General features: G+C 36.7%; 1 protein-coding gene across 1 annotated transcript in view; it reads left to right on the top strand.

Annotated features, from left to right (window-relative positions):
- Positions 1 to 273: 273 nt before the first annotated feature.
- The window catches only part of LOC141326215 (all trans-polyprenyl-diphosphate synthase PDSS2-like), a 45,977-nt gene continuing 24,713 nt past the window's right edge, over positions 274 to 21,537 (top strand). Inside the window, exons 1-2 of the mRNA XM_073834936.1 lie at positions 274 to 797; positions 15,493 to 15,627. Of these exons, the coding sequence (XP_073691037.1) occupies positions 571 to 797; positions 15,493 to 15,627 (362 nt within the window). The 5' untranslated portion in view covers positions 274 to 570. The remainder of the gene's footprint in view (positions 798 to 15,492; positions 15,628 to 21,537) is intronic.

The raw sequence follows: 21,537 nt of genomic DNA on the forward strand, positions 1-21,537 counted from the left end.
AGGGATGTGAGTGTAGACCTAATCCAAGTATTTTGCAGTATTTTGGTGCAAATTTATCTGTCAAAACAACCCTTGGCAGGTAGCCTACCAACATGGAAAGGTTAACTTTCACTGTGTCAGGAAAAAATAAACTCTGAAACATATGTTGTTCTAATCGACTAAGGAATAAAAAAGTTTTCAGAGGGTTTTGGTGACGAAAGGGTTAACCGCGCAGTCTTTACGACAGGCCGTAAAGTGATTCGTAAAAGATGGCGACCCGGTGCAGCTGTCAAAACGTGAGAGTTTAATGTTGTGGGAATGCATACTTAGAAACCAGCACGGACTATCTATTTGGAATAATCTACTTGCATTAATTAAGAAAACAACTTTCGACCAGCGGAGGTGACTTCTGTGTAGAAGAAAAGGATGTTTTCTTCCCTAAGGAGGTGACATTGGAGAGGACAGAGGCTGCTGGATTTGACAGTAAATAAGTGAAAGTGCGTGTAAGATCTCTGATGTGAACTTCTCTGAAGTACCAGTGAACATTTATACATTGAAATAACTGGTCTATTAGTTTTATTTGCTTTTAAAATGGCTTGGAGGTCAAGGCTCTCTTATATCGGATGGAGGCATCTGAGTATTTTTTCCAACCCCTCTCCCTCTAACTGGACTAAAGTGGTGTCTGATGCTGAGAAGATCGTAGGATATCCAACTTCATTCATGAGTTTACGCTGTTTACTCAGCGACGAGCTCAGCAATGTGGCTATGCATGTCAGGAAACTGGTGGGAACGAAACACCCTCTGCTGAACACCGCCAGGTAAGTTACTGTGTTGCATTCACGTCCTTCTAGCTTCTAGTATGAATCTCGTTTTAGTTGGATTTTTTCATTAATCTGTCGAACCGGTTCACAAAACTAGTCTGGGCTGCGTTTCCCAAAAGCATCGTAAGCTTAAATTGAGCGTAGCTCCATTGGTTTCAATGGGTCTACGATGTACTTAAGCTTACGATGCTTTTGGGAAACGCAGCCCTGAACGATTCGATCACGAATCAGTCCAAGTGGTTCTTGAGTTGTTTGACTCAACCGAATGGAGCTAAATGTAATTTGGACTGAACGAGGGTTTGGACGGTTGTGTGAAACGTTAGTTACTTTAATAGCTGACTATTTCAAATAAATGTAAAAAAAAAAAAAAAAAAAAACATACTGGAAATATGGTTGCGACAGTTTTTATTAACATACATATTAAACAGAGTTGTGTACGATTATTTATATATAATGAGCACAAAATCAGCATATATTATGATTTTTTTTAAAGAATGATTTTTGAAGGATCATGTGACACTGAAGATTGGAGTAATGGGTGGTGAAAATTCACCTTTACCATCACAGGAATAAATTGCATTTCAAAATATTATTCATTATATTATTCACTATTTAAATGATATTTCACAATATTTTATAGCATTTTTAACCAAGTAAATGCATCTTTGGTGAGCAAAAAAAAAAAAAAAAAAAATCAAATAAACAAATTTTTTTTCTATTTGAATATATTTTAAAATGTAATTTATTTCTGTGATCAAAGCAAAATTTTCTGCGTCATTACTCCAGTCTTCAGTGTCACATGATCATTCAGAAATTATTCTAATATACTGATTTACTGTTAAAGAAACATGTATTATTATTATTATTGTTGTAAATATATACAATAAAACAGTTGAGCACATTTTTTGCAGGGTTCTTTGATGAATAGAAAGATTCAAAGAGCAGCATTTATCTGAAATAAAAAGTTTTTGGAACATTATGCACTATACCATTCTAAAGCTTGGAGTCAGTATATTTTTTATTTTTTTTGTGTGTGTGTGGGGGGGGGGGGTTATAGAAATTAATACTTTTATTTTGCAAGGATGCTTTACATTGATCAAAAGTTATGATAAAAGACATTTATAATCTTACAAAATATTTCTATTTTAGATAAATGCTGTTTTTCTGAACATTAAAGTAACCTGAAAAAGCTGTTTTCAGCATTATAATAAATGTTTTTTGAACAGCAAATCAGAATATTAGAATGATTTCTAAAGGATCATGTAACACTGGAGTGAAATCACAGGAATAAATTACATTTTAAAATGTATTCAAATAGAAATCAGTTATTTTAAATAGTAAAAATAATTCAAAATTCTACTGTTGCTGCTGTACTTTATGCATTCAAATAAATGCATAAATATAAATACACACACCCACACAAATTATGATTTACTTAACGGTATGTATTGTTTGAATGAACCATTTCAAGGAAATAAATTGGACTTCTTATAACCAACATTTATGTACGTCTAGCGTTCATGAGGCCAATTTATGAACCCCACTTATATGGACAAGAGTTAGTTTGTGAATATTGATTAGGTCAGACTGACATTGCTTTGTAACCTCCTTAGAATGGTCTGACATGTGACTAAATTATTGTTAATGAAACCAAGCCTTTAGCATAGTAGCACTGCTTAACTGACTTCTTGACTATTCCCAATATAGAGGGTTTGTTTACGTCACGGTTTGGTCAGGTACTCGAATGAGCAGCCATATTAGAGATACTCGGATGTAAACAACATCATGTTTGCACTGTTATTGTATTACTGAATACTTTGTTCTGCTAATTTATGCTGTCTAAACCACGGAACAACCATGTGGAGGCTGCTAAATCATATAGAGAATGACTTAGTAGGCAGGAAAAAGTGCAATAGTTTGACAAACTAAAGTTAATAGGTGGTAAAGATACGTTTGAGCAGTATTAATTAAGATATTAGCCTAATATTTCACCTACCTGACTGGAAATGATCAGAACAAACACAAATTTTGTCAAGATTCTTGCCCTGGAAATCCCGGTTCAGTTTGGCCAACCACAAATGTCTTTTGTTCCTCAGACAGTTTTTTGCATTCTGTTGTTCAGTATGACTGATGACGCGTTGTGAAAAAACTCTATACTATCATCTGCACTTCAGCCAATCAGTTCTAATACAACCTGATTAATATTCATGATTCATATTCATTACTCACACACTGAGTATTACCTGCATGTAGTGGTTAATGATGTAAGTCCTTAACATAAGTGGCCCTCAGAGGACAAACTAAGACCACACAGCTTTATAGGCATCATATGAGTTTACATCCTGCATGAATTTCTGGGTAATCTCCAGTACCAACCTGTTCCCTTTGTTAATTGACAAAGCAGTACAAGTCAAGTAATTTCAATAAATCAATAAGATGGTTGATGTTTACTTGGAATCCCTCATTGTAGTCCTACATGTAAAGCTGTTAAGTATCATTACTGCAAGTCAGCACTTCTTGGTGACATGCACCTTTTTTAAGTAGGTTAATGAATAGTAAAAGAATGAAATTAAGATGACAATTCTTGTACAGATTGTATTTTTCAGGCTTGCATAGTTAAAGCACATTCATTGAGCTTGGAAAGCTTAGTTCACTTCCAGAATAAAAATTTCCAGATAATTGAATCACCTCCATGTTATCCAAGATGTTCATGTCTTTCTTTCTTCAGTTGAAAAGAAATTAAGGTTTTTAAAAAAAACATTCCAGGATTTTTCTCCATATAGTGGACTTTAATGGAAGCCAGTGGGTTGAAGGTCCAAATTGCAGTTTCAATGCAGCTTCAAAAGGCTCTGTAGGATCTTAGCTGAGAGTAAGGGTCTTATCTAACAAAACGAACAGTCATTTTCTAAAAAAAAACAAAAACAAATAAAAATGTATATACTTTTAACCACAAATTCTTGTCTAGCACCAGCTTGACTTCACACATTACATAGTCATGTTGGAAAGGTCACGCGTGGTGTTGGCAGAAGTACCCTTTACAAAAAAAGGTAAAACAATGATGAAATATGACCGAACGTTTCGCTAAATAACACCCTTGTTCTTTGGCTGGGATCGTGTAGAGCCCTTTGAAGCTGCGTTGAACCTGCAGTTTGGACCTTCAACCCGTTGATTCCCATTGAAGTCCACTATATGGAGAAAAATCCTGGAATGTTTTCCTCAAAAACTTAATTTCTTTTCGACAAAAAGAAAGATATGAAAAGATTTGATGACATGCAGGTGAGTAAATCATCAGGATTTTTTTATTCTGGAAGTGAACTAATCCTTAAACAAATGACACTTTTGTCCTCTCCTATGTCTACAGGTGTGTGTAACCTAATGATTTTGCATCTTGACTCCAGAAGTCACTAGTTCAGTTTGGGTTAGGGGTGATTGGGAAATGGGAGATTTATTAAATTCACTTGAGTATGGCACTTAACCCCTAGGGTACTTCAAGGAGATTGACCCTGGAGGTAAAGTACTTAAAAGTCACTTTCAAGTGGCCAAATTAAAGCTGTCTCCCCCCAGTGGCTACCATTTGCAGTTCTAGTCTGATTTTGTGCAACTTTGAGACAGACAGCTCCCTCTGTGATACTGTGGATCAGATTTGTTCCTGGACTTTTCTTTAGTATAGTACTCTGTCTGCTTTTTTACACTGCTGTGAGCTTTATTTTATTTATCCTATAATGTGTGTGGTATTAGCTTTAGGTGATTTTGTGTAGTAACTTGGCTCAAAGTCAAATCATATTCTGATCAGTCAGTGATATTACAGTTTTTAACAGTCAGAACTCAAGGGGTGTAAATGGAATTTTATTCTAAACCAGAATTTACCACAACCACAAAATAGGATTAACAAGATAAAAGCAAAAAAAAAAAAAAAAAAAAATCCCCTGCTGCCTATAATTCACTAAAAATGAAAATTCTGTCATGCTTATGTCGTTCCAAACCCATATGACTTTCTTTCTTCTGTGGAACACAAACTCACAAAGAAGATATTTTGGTGACCGCTGGCTTGACATGAGGGTGAGAAAATGATGACAGAATTTTATTTCCGGGTGAACTAACCCTTGAACTTTTATTCACCTGAGTGCTGTCCAACCGAATGACATGCAGAAAGTTTTACGAGGAAATAAAGACTGAGTGTTTGTGTGTGTGTGTTTGGTTTTAGAGGGAGAGGGAGAGAGTTCGGGAACCCAATCCGGCCCATCCAGACGACAGTGCTGGAAACAGTAGCCCAAGGGTGTAATAACCTATACACCTAAATCTGATATGACAATCCATTTGGGAGGGGACCCTGTCTTCTCCCCTCAGCGTCAGTGCAGATTCAGCCGTCTCCTAAGACGCGCCAAAGATATTTATACGCACAATTGCAGGCTGGCGAGTCGGGCAGTGCCAGCTCACGTTCCGCTTCGCCTTTCTGTTCATTCTTAAAAAAAACACAGACCTCAGCGAAGTTCAGAGCAGTTTGCGGTTGCGGTAAGAGCTTGCGGAGATGTCCGTGACACGTCAGGGGAAGACCTTCACAGCTCCACACACATACAAAGGCCCTGTGATGCTCTCACGTAGGTTCTTTATAGCAGAGGTTTTAAATCTTTTATATGACACAGAACCCAAATATTAGCATCTTAATTTAACATTCTAAATTTAAAAGGCACTTTTTACTTATACTGTGACAAATATTCGGATGTAAACAACAGCATTGTTTCCAAAGTTAATGTACTACAGAATAAGTTGTTCTGTAGTTTTTTTTTTTTTTTTATGCTGTCTAAACCATAGAAAAAACGTGTGGAAGCTGCTAAATCATATAGAGAAGGACTTAGTAAGCAGAAAAGGGAGCAAGATTTTGACAAAATAAGGTAAATAGGTGGTAAAAATATGTGCAAGCAGTATTAATTACGATTTTAGCCTATTATTTCACGTACCTGACTGGAAATGATAAGAACAAACAAATGTTGTCAAGATTCTTACCCTGGAAATGCTGGTTCAGTTTGGCCAACCACGCTTTTTGTTCCTCAGTTTTTTGCACTCTTCTCCTTTATTTATTTTTTTACTTTTGGCAGTTGATAGTACTCTACGTTCAGTGCCGCCAATATGGCTGATTGATGACGCTTCATGAAAACACCCTATCATTTATTTATTTATTTACTTATTTGGATCTATTTTAATTTATTTTAGTATTATTTATTTATTTACACTTTTTCCACCAACATGTTTCTATGGACCCTCAGTTTGAAAACTCCTGTTCTTTGGTACTCATTGGGGCCACCCATAAAATTTTGTCCCAGTCCACATATAAAGGGACAGCCCAGCTGCATACACGCATAATATTCCAGACGAACAGAGTGCAGTGATGTAATGTCACATTTTCCCTGACATCATTCGCTGTGGCGTTTTGATTGATTTTTACAGCATTTTTCTCTTAGTAGTTAATGCAGTAAAAGCAGCTAGATGTAGAGTTCAATGTATTTAAAAAATATCTTCTACACACTACTGTGAATATAAATCCTCAGTATGTTTGTCTGTAAACTTATTATACGATGAGGAAAAAAAATATTTGATCCACTGCTAATTTTTGTACGTTTGCCTACTGACAAAGAAATCTATAATTTTATTGGCAGCTTTATTTTCACAGTGAGAAACAGAATAACAAAAAAATAAAAAATAAAAATCCAGAAAAAAGCATTTCAAAAAAGTTAGAAATTGATTTTCATATTAATGCGTGAATTAAGTATTTGAACCCCTATCAATCAGCAAGATTTCTGGCTTTTTTCCCAGGTGTCTTTTATACAGGTCACGAGCTGGGATTAGGAACACTCTTTTAAAGGGAGTGCTCCTAATCTCAGTTTGTTACCTGTATAAAAGACATCTGTCCACAGAAGCAATCAGTCAATCAGATTCCAAACTCTACACCATGCCCAAGACCATAAAACTGATGTAGATTGTAGACCTACACAAGGCTGGAATGGGCTACAAGACCATCGCCAAGCAGATTGGTGAGAAGGTGACAACAGTTTGTGCGATTATTCGCAAATGGAAGAAACACAAAACAACTGTCAGTTTCCCTCGGTCTGTGGCTGCATGCAAGATCTCACCTTGTGGAGTTTCAATGATCATGAGAACGGTGAGGAATCAGGACTACAAGGATCTTGTCAATGATCTCAAGGCAGCTGGGACCATAGTCACCAAGAAAACAATTGGTAACACACTACGCCGTGAAGGACTGATATCCTGCAGCACCTGCAAGGTCCCCCTGCTTAAGAAAGCACATATACAGGCCTGTCTGAAATTTGCCAATGAACATCTGAATGATTCAGAAGAGAACTGGGTGAAAGTGTTGTGGTCAGATGAGACCAAAATTGAGCTCTTAAAATGGGTCCTGCATGGCTATGACCCAAAACACACAGCCAAGGCAACAAAGGAGTGGCTCAAGAAGAAGCACATTGAGGTCCTGGAGTGGCCTTGCCAGTCTCCAGACCTTAATCCCATAGAAAATATGTGGAGGGAGCTGAAGCAAAACCTTAATGACTTGGAGAGGATCTGCAAGTGGGACATAATCCCTCCTGGGATGTGTGCAAACCTGGTGGCCAACTACAAAAATCATCTAACCTCTGATTCCCAACAAGGGTTTTGCTAAGTGGTCAAATACTTATTTCACTCATTAAAATGCAAATCAATTTATAACTTTATAGAATTTTTCTTCCTGGATTTGTTTAGTTATTCTGTCTCTCACTGTTAAAATAAACCTACTATTAAAATTATAGACTGATAATTTCTTTAGACAGTGGGCAAACTTAAAAAATCAGCAGAGCAACAAATAATTTTTTTTTCCTCATTGTAAATATGCAAATATGCTCATCCCACCCCCAGATTTATCTGATTGGTTCACTGACTTTTATCCACTGTATCATCAAAAAATGGTTTTAACCTTACATAGCGTCTTAGAAATGCACTGCTCACGCTGTAGGATGTGAAAAAAAGAAAGAAAGATGCACTACAGGGAACAAAAACGTCCATCTAGTGCATGTTTTCATTGGCTAACCAAAAAGCAGTGTTGTGTGTGAACAGGCCCTTTGAATGTTTCACACATATTAAGTGTACTTCACTGCGCGCTCCTTGTTCGTGAGGGTCATAAACACTTTCCAGCTGGTCTGTAACGTTCCATCACTCTTTCATTCCCGCTTTCCAATCATTTCTTATCACCACTCGTCTTGTTTTAATGACTCCCTGCTCCTCCCTTTGCAGTAGAGTGAGTTTGTGATTTAATGATGTGTGTGTTTGTGTGCATGTTTTGAGATGCAGTTTCTGTCGGATTGAGTGATGATGTGTGTGTTTCTGGGTGGTGGATGTGACCAGATTATTTCAGACCACTCTAGTCTGACCTTTGCATCAGTATGTTTTTAAAATGCTGGCTGAAGCCATCTGGGCTGGTGGACAGGAGGATGTTAAAATCCTGATTGTTCAATGGGATGGTCTTTTATATTTTGGGATGTGACTTGGTGTACTGTATATGAGCACTGCTTGACAACATTTTATTGTTTATTTAGTACTGAGCTGAATAAGATATTTCACATAAAAGATGTTTACATATAGTCCACAAGAGAAAATAATAGTTGAATTTATAAAAATGACTCTGTTCAAAAGTTTACATTCCCTTGATTCTTAATACTGTGTTGTTCCTCGAATGATCCACAGATGTTTTTTTTTTAGTGATAGTTGTCCCTTGTTTGTCCTGAACAGTTAAACAGCCCGCTGTTCTTCAGAAAAACCTTCAGGTCCCACAAATTCTTTGGTTTTCCAGCATTTTTGCATATTTGAACCCTTTCCAACAATGACTGTATGATTTTGAGATCCATCTTTTCACACTGAGGGACTCATATGCAACTACAGAAGGTTCAAATGCTCACAGATGCTTCAAAAGGAAACACAATACACTAAGAGCCATGTAATTTGAAATCAGTAATGGATTACAAATTGTAATCAATCTACTCAGCTCTGAATATATATATAAAATACTAATACAAGCCAATAGCAAAACACTGAAATCAGAGTAATGGGTGTGTGCTGACCAGGTTTCGCTTAAACTATTTATGACCTTTACCTGATAAGTATACAGTTTAAGGCGTTTACATGACCTGCACAGTATTGGGTTATTATTAAGCATAATCTATGTATGTAAGAGGATCTGTGTAACCGCATTCATTGATTGTCCTGTTATCAGCCACTTTTATGTATTTCCATGTATTTCCATCTCTCTCTTGGATATATTTCTCGTTTGTATCTTAAATGTCTCCAGTCTCTCCTTTATTCTTTCATTCTGTCATGATATGTCCTGCCCACCTCTCTCGCTCTCGCTCTCTCTCCTCTCTCTCTTGTGCTGGGCTGTTTGGAAGTGGGCGTGTCTGGGTGTCATCTCATCTCGATTACCACAGTTGTGATTCATGACAAGTGACTCTCTGCCTAGAGACGGGATTACAGCCTTGTCGTCACGGGAACTGCATTGTGCCTCATTGCCCAATGCCCAGCAACCAGAGACGATTGTAGCCCTGGAACGCTAGTGATATGTACATCCTGCACGACCTGCACACTACCTTAGATTCATATCAGTCAGAATTGAAACTTTCTGTTGCTTCACCCTTACTAAGTGCACACAAAAACAAACATACAGCACAAGGTTAGGCTCAATTTGCCAGTGAAACTCTCAACTGGAGCGCTCAGACAATTCACTTCCTCACTGATACGGCTCAGATGACTAGTTTGATCACTGAACAGTAGGTTGTCATTCACAAAGAACACGTTTTCGCGTTCCACTGCAGTGCTTTTCCATTCAGTAGACGAATGTGTTTGACTGTTGTGCTTGTGTATGTTGCATCGTTTTTATCACACGTTCTAAAAATGTGGCACTCAAGTCAGAAAAATGCAACTTCTTTTTTTATTCCACTGCCCAGAGTTTTCTGTGTTTTATGTGAATGGTACCTTAGGGGGCTGTTCAAATGTGTTGCTTTTCCATTGTTTTTCTATGTAAATTTGCGCAAGATGGATGTGATTATGCTTCCAGCGTCTCAGTGTCGTACAAAAAGTTAAAAGAATTTTGTGTTTTTTTTCTTTTCACTGAGACGTCTTGCATTTTTAAAAGGATAGTTCACCCAAAAAAGAAAATTCTATCATTAATTACTCACCCTAATGTCGTTCCAAACCCGTAAGACCTTCGTTTATCTTCGAAACACAAATTAAGAGATTTTCGTGAAATCTGAGACCTTTTTGACCCTGCATAGACAGCAACAGTACTACCACATTTAAGGCCCAGAAAGGTAGTAAGGACATTGTTAAAATAGTCCATGTGACATCAGTGATTCAACCGTCATTTTATGACACTACGAGAGTACTTTTTGTGCGCAAAGTAAACAAAAAATAATGATTTTTTTCAACAATTTCTTCTCTTCCATGTTAGTCATTGACCTACGTTTACGAAAGTACGTTTTAATATTACGCCATGTTGGAAAATGAATATGGGCCATTCTACAGAATTGGCTCAAAGTTGGAAACGTCTTAAAAAAAAATTTCCACAAATTTTGTATGTATGCAAATTGTGTAATATCCAAGGTACACGTTTCTAGTTATTGTACAGTTAATTTTCTTATTGTATTTTGAGTAAGTAATATTTGTCCTCTCCCCAATTTTGTCACTACGGAAACACAGTAATGTAAAACTTAATAGGAAGAAGGGTTATATTGATTTAAGATTTTGCTTACATCTTCCTTGTAAATATATTTTTTTCTGTTTTATTAAAACGTTTCAGTGGTAAATCAATAACAATTACAATTTGAACAATATTTCAAGTGTGATTTTTATGAGATTTGTTGTATTTTGAATCCATTTTTTCTTTGTAAAAGGCAAAAAGATGATCATGCTGATATCAAACTTAAGGATTATACATTATCATAACATCTTAGTTGAAAATTCAATATACTTTATTTCTGACAAAACATTCCATGTTTCAGTAATGACAGTAATGTTTTGGTAGCGACCACATAACATTACAGAATTTTAACCCACATACTAAAACACTAAAGCATACTAAAATACTGAAAATTGTCATAACTGTACTAAAATTTCGTTTATTTTCCCCAAATAAAGGATTGTGTGTTCCCTTTTGTCACTATAGGAACAATGATGACGTTACAGTCGTGACTATTACGGTAGTGACTGTTTCGGTAGTGACAATTTAGGCATGTTTGAACGTAGCTCAAAGATGCTAATCAGCACATAGTTAGCTAGCACAGTTCTGAACGGCACATATAAAAACTAAATGTTATAGAATAAATCAAAAAAGTGTTTAATTATAGAATAGTGCTCGGTAGTGACATTCTGTAGAATTGCACACAGATTTTTCTGACTTCAGACACATTTACCTTAAAATGATGGGCCTATCTACTCACCATGTAGCTATAAGAGAGCGAGAGACACAGGAATCCTAATCATAAATGTAGGGGTGTAGTTAAAATCAGTCTCAGACAATGCACTGTTTTGGTAGTGACATTAAAATGTGGGGCACGTTTTTTATTTTAATATAAAACATCTAAGATTTGAATGCTTAAATGCTTTTTAAATGTGTTTTTTGGTTTTGGGACAGCAGTTTGCCCCAATTCTGTAGAATGGCCCATAATATCGACAACAGAGTTTTGTATTTTTGCCATAAATGTTACTTTAATTTAATTTAGTTTGAAATATAATAGTATTGCAGGGCACTCATTTAGAAGAAAAAGAAATATGTTTTATATTAAAGATAGTCAGCTGTTTTTTTTTTTTTTTTTAAAGTGGGATTTAAAAAAACAAGTTATTTATGCAAGGAAATTTTCAGTTGAAGTGTCTCTAAAATGATCAAAATGCAAAGTATTTGTTTCAGAGGAAAGAGGCCTTTGGCCATTTTTGCTACTGTGTCCTTTGGAGGCAATTATAAGAAAGTTATTTGTATTATATGTGTATTTTAAACAGATAATAGAGCCCAGTAAAAGGTCGGTGGAGTTGGACGCCTTTGCACAGAACCAACCACCAACTGTCATACAGATGCAAATTAATCATGATGTTGAAAGGCAGGCTAGCTCATAACAGCGATGACCTCTGCCTCCGAGACCCCCTCGTGGAACTGTGATTAACAAGCCCGCGAGTGTCTTTGTGTGTGTGTGTGTGTGTGTGTGTGTGTGTGTGTGTGTGTGTGTGTGTGTATCCTCCTCCGTAGAGAGAAAGAGACAGTGAAAGATGGAGAGATGGGAGGTGAAAAGAGGGCGAGACTGTATTGGAACGACATGCTGGCTCATTAATATGACACTGTGCATTTCATTTAAACACAATTAGGATATGGCGAGGCCTGACGGTCACACACTCGATCACACACACATACTAGAAACTTTTATTTTCATGAAGTTGCCAGATGACAGTATTAGGCAAATTTTAGTTTTAGAGGCTGTACAAACACAATGTGTTTTTGCGTTCCACTGCACTGCTTTGTTGTTTTTCTATGTAAACATGCGCTAGATGGATGTCTTTGTTGCAATCTTGGCTTGCGCATAACATGACATTTTAAAAACACAACATTCAAGTTAAAAGTTCAACTTCAAAACATTTCACTACCTGCAAAAATGTGTTCTTTGTGAATGGCCTCTTATTGAACTAGAATTTTTACATGCTTGCTAGGGTGTTGCCATGTGATTGCTAATGTGTTCTTAGGGTTTTTGTTTGTGTGTTTCTGTTTACAATCTCATATTAGTTCCATCCATGTGTTTTTAGGGTGTTTGCTAGGGTTTTCTGGGTAGTTGCTTAGCAGTCCATGTAATCCTCTGTAGCTGCATTCAGGTAACAGCATAATACAGTTGTCAATCCAATCACACTTTATGTGCTAACTGGAGTGACCTAACATATAACCAAATTCCATCAAGATTTGGCTATGAAAATGTATTTAATCACTGTCACTATGGTTACAGGTGTTATTAATGGCTACGATGAGAATAGAAATGGGGATGCACTTTATTGACTCATTCACACAGACCGTATTCAAGCTGTTCCTGGCTGCTGTTATAGGAACAGGATATTTTGAGAGCCACACCTGCTAGTAAATACTGTTGTCAATTCCAAACACTGTGTGAATATACCCTGGTTCTTAGATACATCTTGGGTCCCTCCTTTAATGCTAAGTCTATTTACAGTTGTATATGGAGATCAGTCTGTGGCACTGTTGAGGTGGTATGGATGCCCATATTTCTTTGACAATGGGCTTCAGCTCATCTGCAATTTTTGGTCTCTTGTTTCTCGTTTTCCTCTTGACAATACCCCATAGATTCTCTATGGGGTTCAGGACTAATGAGTTTGCTGGCCAGTCAAGCACACCAACACCATGTTCATTTAACCAACGTTTGGTGCTTTTGGTAGTGTGGGCAGGTGGCAGATCCTGCTGGAAAATGAAATCAGCATCTTTAAAAAGCTGGTCAGCAGAAGGAAGCATGAAGTACTCTAAAATTTCTTTGGTAAACGAGTGCAGTGACTTGTGGGTTTTCAAAAAACACAGTGGACCAACACCAGCAGATGACATTGCACCCCAAATCATCAGACTGTGGAAACTTAACACTGGACTTCAAGCAACTTGGGCTATGAGCTTCTCCACCCTTCCTCCAGACTCTAGGACCTTGGTTTCCAAATGAAATACAAAACTTGCTCTCATCTGAAAAGATGAATTTGGACCACTGAACAACAGTCCGTTTCTTCTTCTCCTTAGCCCAGGTAAGTCGCCTCTGACGTTGTCTGTGGTTCAGGAGTGGCTTAACAAGAGAAATACAATTGTAGCCAAATTCCTTGACACGTCTGTATGTGGTGGCTTTTGATGCCTGGACCCCAGCCTCAGTCCATTCCTTGTTAAGTTCACCCAAATTCTTGAATCAGTTTTGCTTGACAAGCCTCTCAAGGCTGCGGTTCTCTCGGTTGGTTGTGCATCTTTTTCTTCCACTCTTTTTCCTTCCACTCAACTTTCTGTTAACATGCTTGGATGCAGCACTCTGTGAACAACCAGCTTCTTTGGCAGTGAATGTTTGTGGCTTACCCTCCTTGTGAAGGGTAACAATGATTGTCTACTGGACAACTGTCAGATCAGCAGTCTTCCCCATGATTGTGTAGCCTAGTGAACCAAACTGAGCGACCATTTTTTAAAGGCTCAGGAAACCTTTGGAGGTGTTTTGAGTTGATTAGCTGATTGGCATGTCACCATATTCTAATTTGTTGAGATATAAATTGGTGTTTTTTTGTTAAATGTGAGCCAAATCATCACAATTAAAAGAACCAAAGACTTGAACTACTTCAGTCTGTGTGGATTGAATTTATTTAATACACGAGTTTCACAATTTCAGTTGAATTACTGAAATAAATGAACTTTTCCACGACATTCTAATTTATTAAGATGCACCTATATATGTAAATGTCTTTTGTGTGAAATATCTTATTCAGATCAGTACTAAATAACATGCATTTTGCATGATCACTCTTAGTTTGGTAAAATAATTAACATTTTGCAGATTCTGCAAGGTGTATGTAAACTTTTGACTTCAACTGTATTTTAAGTATTTTTAAGTTGTTGTTTTTTTTTCCTTTCAAGAGGTTCAGTGGAGATATGTGGCCTTGATTTATAGAATTACATAGTTGTTTTTCTAGTGGCTGTTCTTATATGCCTTAAGTGCAAGTATCATTTCAGTAATTTAGTGTGTTCCATTAGTAGTGAGCAAAGCACTGTTTTTAAAGCGGATCCTGGAGAAACTCAACAATCTCTAGCTGCTTTTGATCATTATGGCTTTTTAATTAGCTGATGAATCACATTTCTGCTCTTCATAGCACCATTATTTCTCATTCCGAAGGGTTTGATGGGGAGTCATGGCCATCAGCACAGAGTACTGACCAATAGTTGGACTGACTCATTAATGGATCTCACATATGACTCAGTGAAAATGTTCAGTTGATGCTGTTGCCTTGGAACACTTGTGTGTATTTTGGGAAAACTACAGGAAGTTTTTATATCTTCTGTATACACATTACTGTTCAAAAATTGGGGGTCAGTAAAGTTTTTAAAAAAAATCTTTCTTATTCAGCAAGGATGAATAAAAAAAAAAAAATCTTGGATCGCTGTTTTCAACATTGAAAAAAAGAAATGTTCCTGAGAACCAAATTACCATATTAGAAATATTTCTAAATGGTTGTGTGACACAGATTTAATAAAAAAATAAATAAATCACACTATAACGCTAGTTAAAGGGATGGTTCACCCTAAATGAAAATTCTGTCATTAATTACTCACCCTCGTGTCATTTCAAATCCATAAGACCTTCCTTGTAGCTTCGTAAAATTACGGTTGAACCACTCTTGTCACATAGATTATTTACAACGGTTTCTGGACCTGGGAACATTTCAGTTACATTGCTGTCTATACAGGGTCTGAAAACTTTCAGATTTCATCAAAAATATCTTAATTTGTGTTTCAAAGATGAACAAAGGTCTTGCAGGTTTGGAACAACATGAGGGTGAGTAAATAAGGACAGGATTTTAATTTTGGGTGAGCTATCCCTTTAAGAAAGACATGTTATGTGATGATAATCTTTTTTTTTTATTTATTTTTTTTAAATAGAGGTTTCGTGTACGACAGCCGAAATAATCTACAGATGCGAGGTCTCATCGTGCTACTGATGTCAAAAGCAGCCGGTCCATGTCACGGTACCAGTGACCCGATTCATGACAGTATGGTCAGCGGCATCTACCCCAGGTAAAGATACCTTTCTTTCCTATTTTTACAGCTTTTTCCCTCTTTCTCAGGGTCATGGGGCTCTAACAGCTTAGCTTTGGCCATTAGTGAGAAATGATTGCAACCACACTCTTAGAGGCTTAGAGAAAGTGAGAGAGGGAGAAAGACCAGACAGAAAGACGTTTGAAAGACAGCAAGAGGAAAGAATATAGAGAGGGGAAGGACTGTGTTATGCATGAACATCACTAGTTTACACATACAGTTTAGGTCAAAAGTTTACATCCCCCTTTCAGAATCTTCAAAATGTTAATTATTTTGCCGTAAGAGGGATCATACAAAAAGGCATGTTATTTTTTTATTTAGTACTGACCTGAATAAGATATTTTACATAAAAGATGTTTACATAGTAATTATAGTTGAATTTATAAAAATGATTTACTTGCCTTTGATTTTTAATACTGTGTTGTTACCTGAATGATCAACAGCTGTGTTTTTTTGTTTAGTGATAGTTGTTCATGAGTCCCTTGTTTGCTCTGAACAGTTAAACTGCCTGCTGTTCTTCAGAAAAAATCCTTCAGATCCATAAACTATTTGGTTTTCCAGCATTTTTATGTATTTGAACACTTTCCAAAAATGACTGTAAATTTTGAGATCCATCTTTTTACACTGAGGACAACTGAAGGACTCATATGCAACTATTACAGAAGGTTCAAACGCTCACTGATGCTCCAGAAGGAAAAAAAAAATGCATTAAGAGGCGGGGGTGAAAACTTTTGAACAGAATGGAGATGTGTAACTTTTTCTTATTTTGCCTAAATATCATATTTGTTTCATTTACTACTGCCCTTCAGAGGCTTCAGAAGATTACAGAGAGACATCAGTATTATTGGTTTTAGTGATACACTGTTCTTATGCTGTTTCTAAATTAATTTGAAAACTGGATGTGAAATTATTGCACTATAAAAGTATAATTAAAAACTTTAATGTTAGGTGGTATTAATCATTATTATTTCAGAAATTTGCGATTAATTAGGCATTTTGATTGATTGACGGCACTAATCATAATATATGGACTATAAAATCCAGATGTATTAAATATGATATAAAAAATAAATATATTTTGTTTAAAGTTTCGGTAAACTCTTTCAGGCTTTACAGGGTTAGACAAATTTTGCCCTTAGTAGATAATGTTAAATGATCTTTTCTGGTAACAAATGCATTTTTAGAAGTACAGATATTCCATGCTGTCTGTCAAGGTCATGGAAAGTCTTAGTAATTACAAAAGAACTGGCAAAATATTGTTCAAGCAATCAAAAAATATACTGTTACCTTCTCTGCTGCTCTGTGGAGAAGCCTTTGCAGTTGAAACAAATCTAATACTCTTGCGAGGTATTATATTACAGCGGACACTGTTTGTTAAAGTTGTCTTCGACTCTTTAAATAAAGTTTGCCTGCTGAAATCCACACCCTGATGAAGGATCTTCAAGCCGCAGTGCGTTAGTTGTGGTTTTTAAAGTTGTAGCTGGATGTAGCCGTTTTAATATCATACCTCAATTATTGTGTTTTATGGATTGCTGTCAGTAGTTTTAGATATAGTATAGCATGTCAGTTTTAAGAGTATAGCATGTCACACCGCAGGACATGTCAACTTCCTAAAAGTATTCAATGTCAGCATATAAGTGCTTGCCTATGTGTGTTCAGAGGTGGGAAAGGTGGAGAGAGATTAATATAAACTTAAAAAAAAATCTTGGCCGGTACCCGGGCATTAGGTTTAGAGAAATTTTTCATTTGGACACCTTGAAAGCTACAGGCTGCTGAGGATTTTATTTCGGAGCCGATGAGGTTTACATTTCACCTGAGGCCAATTAGAAATGTAGCCAGTTTCTCTTTCCATACTCGAAAGTGAAAAAAAGAGCATGACATTTGTTTTCAAAACGTAGCATTGAATTCGGAGAGAACAAGGTTTATTGGAAAACAAGATCTATGGTAACCGTGTTGCATGCGTGTGTGTAATAGACAGATCATCGGAAACAGGATATGAAAGTGTGTAGGGTAAATTATGTCCAGTTAAGGACAAGAAACCGACACACACTGCACACACACACACACACACACACTTGTGCATCCACTTCCACTGGTGCGCCTCAGAAGGACTCTTGCTCTAAACAGGCTGGTGTGTGTGTGTGTGTGAGTCCTTTGGCTGCAGTGCCAGGGAGTTACCAGAAGCGGCTGTTGTACTTGGCAGAGTGTGTGTATGTGTGTGTGCGAGCACACAAGCCGTCTGAATGAACTCTTTCTCTCTTGCTGAGCGGGGAAAGAGAGTGTCAAAGCAAGTGAGGAGGGACCGGCACTCATCGCTACACTCCTCTGTTTTTTCCTTCGGTTTCTTGCTTCTACAACCCCACGTTTCCCTCTAAACAGGAAGTGACCTCATAGTTCCACAGCTGGGAAGTGGGTGTCATGGAAACTAGGTGATGTAGTTGCCCTGAGAATTGTAAGACTCAAGGCTGACCCATTGTGGGTATGTGTGTGTGTTAAAAAAGGGTGAGGTGTGAGTGATGGTGGCACACACACACACACACACACACACACACACACACACACACACACACACACACACGTTGGGTTTACATGTTTTATGGGGACATTCCATAGGTGTAATGGTTTTTATACTGTACAAACCGTACTTTCTATCGCCCTACACCTACCCTACACCTAAACCTAGCCCTCACAGGAGATTGTGCATACTTTTACTTCCTCCAAAAAAACTCATTGTGCATGATTTATAAGCCTGTTTCCTCATGGGGACCTAAGAAATGTCCCCACCAGGTCAAAATCTACTGGTATTCCTATCCTTGTGGGGACATTTGGTCCCCACAACGTGATGAATACCAGGCACACACACACACACACACACACACACACACACACACACACACACACACACACACACACACACACACACACACACACACACACACACACACACACACACACACACACACACACACACTTGCACACATACAATTACTCACATTTAAAGGGATAGTTTACACAAAATGTCATTATTTACTCTTGTCCTGTATGACTTTACTCTTCTGTGTAACACAAAAATTGTGGCTGTAGGTTTAAATATAATTAAAATCAATTAGGACTGAAGCTTTGAAGCTATAGAAGCCCCCCATAACAGGTGGGCCATATGACTTGTGTGCTATATTTCAAAAGAGAGAATGATCATCATGACATTCTTCTGAATCTGATATTTTCTTTGAAACGCTTGAATAATTTTGAATGGTTAATTTACAATCTGACTGAACTGTTCAGCTCACAATAGATACGAATTTAAGAGAGAAGTAGCAACTGTTTGTTCATGATTCAGACGTTCTTTTGAATCAGATCTTTTCAATGAATCTGTTGATTTGGTTTACAGTGAATGATTCTGAATGATTCATTTAAAACCTTACTAAACTGTTCAGCTCACTGATGAATAGATCAACATTTAAGAAAGATGTAGCAAGGATTTGTTCTTGAATCGTTCCTCTGAATCAAATATTTTCAATGAATCAGTTGATCTGGTTCACAGTGAATGATTTGGATTGAACTGTTTATTTTAATTATAAATAGACAAAAATTTAGGAGAAGAGAGACAAGTAATAATGATTCAGTCATGAATCAGACATTCTTCTGAATCTGATCTTTTCAACGAATCACTTGATCTGGTTTATAAATGAATAATTCTAAATGATTGATTTTCAATCTGACTGAACTCTGTTTCGCTCACTGATGAATAGGCAAAAATTAAGGAGAGAAGTAGCAACTATTTATTCATGAATCAGACATTCTTCTGAATCAAAGCTTTTTAATGAATCCCTTGATCTGGTTTATAAATTAATGATTCTGAATGATTCATTTACATTCTAACTAAACTGTACAGCGCACTGACAAATGGATCAAAATTTAAGAAAGAAGTAGCAAGGATTTGTTCATGAATCAAATATGAATCAGGAATCAGACATTTTTCTGAATCAAATCTTTTCAATGAATTAGTTGATCTGGTTCACAGTGAATAATTCTGAATGATTCATTTACAATGTGATTGAACTATTTAGCTCACTGATGAATTGGTCAAAATTTAGAAAGAAGTATCAAGGATTTGTTCATAAATCAGACATTTTTCTGAATCTGATCTTTTTAATGAATCACTTGATCTGGTTTATGAATGAATAATTCTAAATGATTAATTTACAATCTGATTGAACTCTGTGTAGCTCACTGATGAATAGGCAAACATTAAGGACAGAAGTAGCAACTGGATCAGACATTCTTCTGAATCAAAGCTTTTCAATGAAACAGTTAATCTGGTTCACAGTGAATGATTCTGAATGATTCATTCACATTTTGATTGAACTGTTTAATTTAATGATAAATAGACAACTTAGTAGAGAAGAGAGAAGTAATGAAGATTTATTCATGAATCAGACATTTTTCTGAATCTGATCTTTTCAATGAATCCCTTGATCTGGTTTATAAATGAACGATTCGGAATGATTCATTTTCATTCTAACTAAACTGTTCCGCACACTGGCATAGATCAAAATTTAAGAGAGAAGTAGCAAGGATTTGTTCATGAATCAAATATGAATCAGGAATCAGACAATCAGGAATCAGACACTGATGAATAGATCAACATTTAAGAAAGATGTAGCAAGGATTTGTTCTTGAATCATTCCTCTGAATCAAATCTTTTCAACGAATCAGTTGATCTGGTTCACAGTGAATAATTCTGAATGATTCATTTAGTGGATTGAACTGTTTAATTTAATGATGAATAGACAAAACATAGCAACTATTTGATCATATATCATTTGAATCTGATCTTTTCAGCGAATCGGTTGATTTGGTTTACAGTAAATGATTCTGAATGATTCATTTACATTCGGATTGAACTGTTTAATTGTATATTAATGATAAATAAATGAAACTTTAGTGAAAAGTAAAAGGTAGTGAAGATTCATTCATGAACCAGACTTTCTTCTGAATCTGGTTCACAATTAATATTATTGGACTGAACTCAATGATCCCAATATAAGTTTACTGGAGAGAAATGTAAATATGATGCATACATTATCTGGAACCCTTTTATGATACTATTTTTGTGTATTTGAGTAAAAACATAAAGTAAAGTAAATTTGTGTTCAGAAGAAAAAAGAAAGTCATATGGTTTGAAACAACATGAGGGTGAGTAAAGAATAAACGTGTCTCTTTCTAACATATAGAGCTTTTTTCTTCCTCCCTGTCTGTATTTTTCTCTTTCTTTGTCGGTCGTCTTTCTTTCCTTTCAGCTCCCCCCCTCTCCCTCCGTCCTCCGATGACACCTTTCGCTCTCTCGTTCCTGGTTAGAGGTGTGTTTGATGGTGGTGATGGATGAATTGCTGTGCTGCTCTCCTCCTCCTTGACATGCAGCATTTGTAAAATGTCCCTTCGAGTCACTTTCTGCCTCACACACACACAGTGTTGTGTGCTTGTGTGTGCATGTGAGGTGGATGGTACGTGTGTGTGTTCACTTCTGACAGAAATGCTCATGGTTTGGGGGGGGTGTATGATCGCATACATGCATCTTGCTGAGAGAGACGTCTGTTTGAATGATTGCTCGACAGTTCTTTTAAGAGACGTGTGGAGCACGAGTGTGACATTCAGCAGACTTTGGCCGTGTCCGAAAGCTGAAAATCAGCATTGTAGTCACTAAATGTTAGCTTGGTTATCTCCTAAAGTCCTCTTGAATTTGTTTTAGATCATTAGGCATTATGGCATCATCAAAGCCTGTCTAGTTTTTAAGGTTTGTACCACCATATACCAAATACTACCCGTTTAGTCACTAGGGTTTCCATCCATATGTTTTAATGCAAATTTTAGGATTTCGGTAAATGGAAA

This window comes from Garra rufa, chromosome 2 (assembly GCF_049309525.1).
Source record: "Garra rufa chromosome 2, GarRuf1.0, whole genome shotgun sequence".
Classification (NCBI taxonomy): Eukaryota; Metazoa; Chordata; class Actinopteri; order Cypriniformes; family Cyprinidae; genus Garra; species Garra rufa.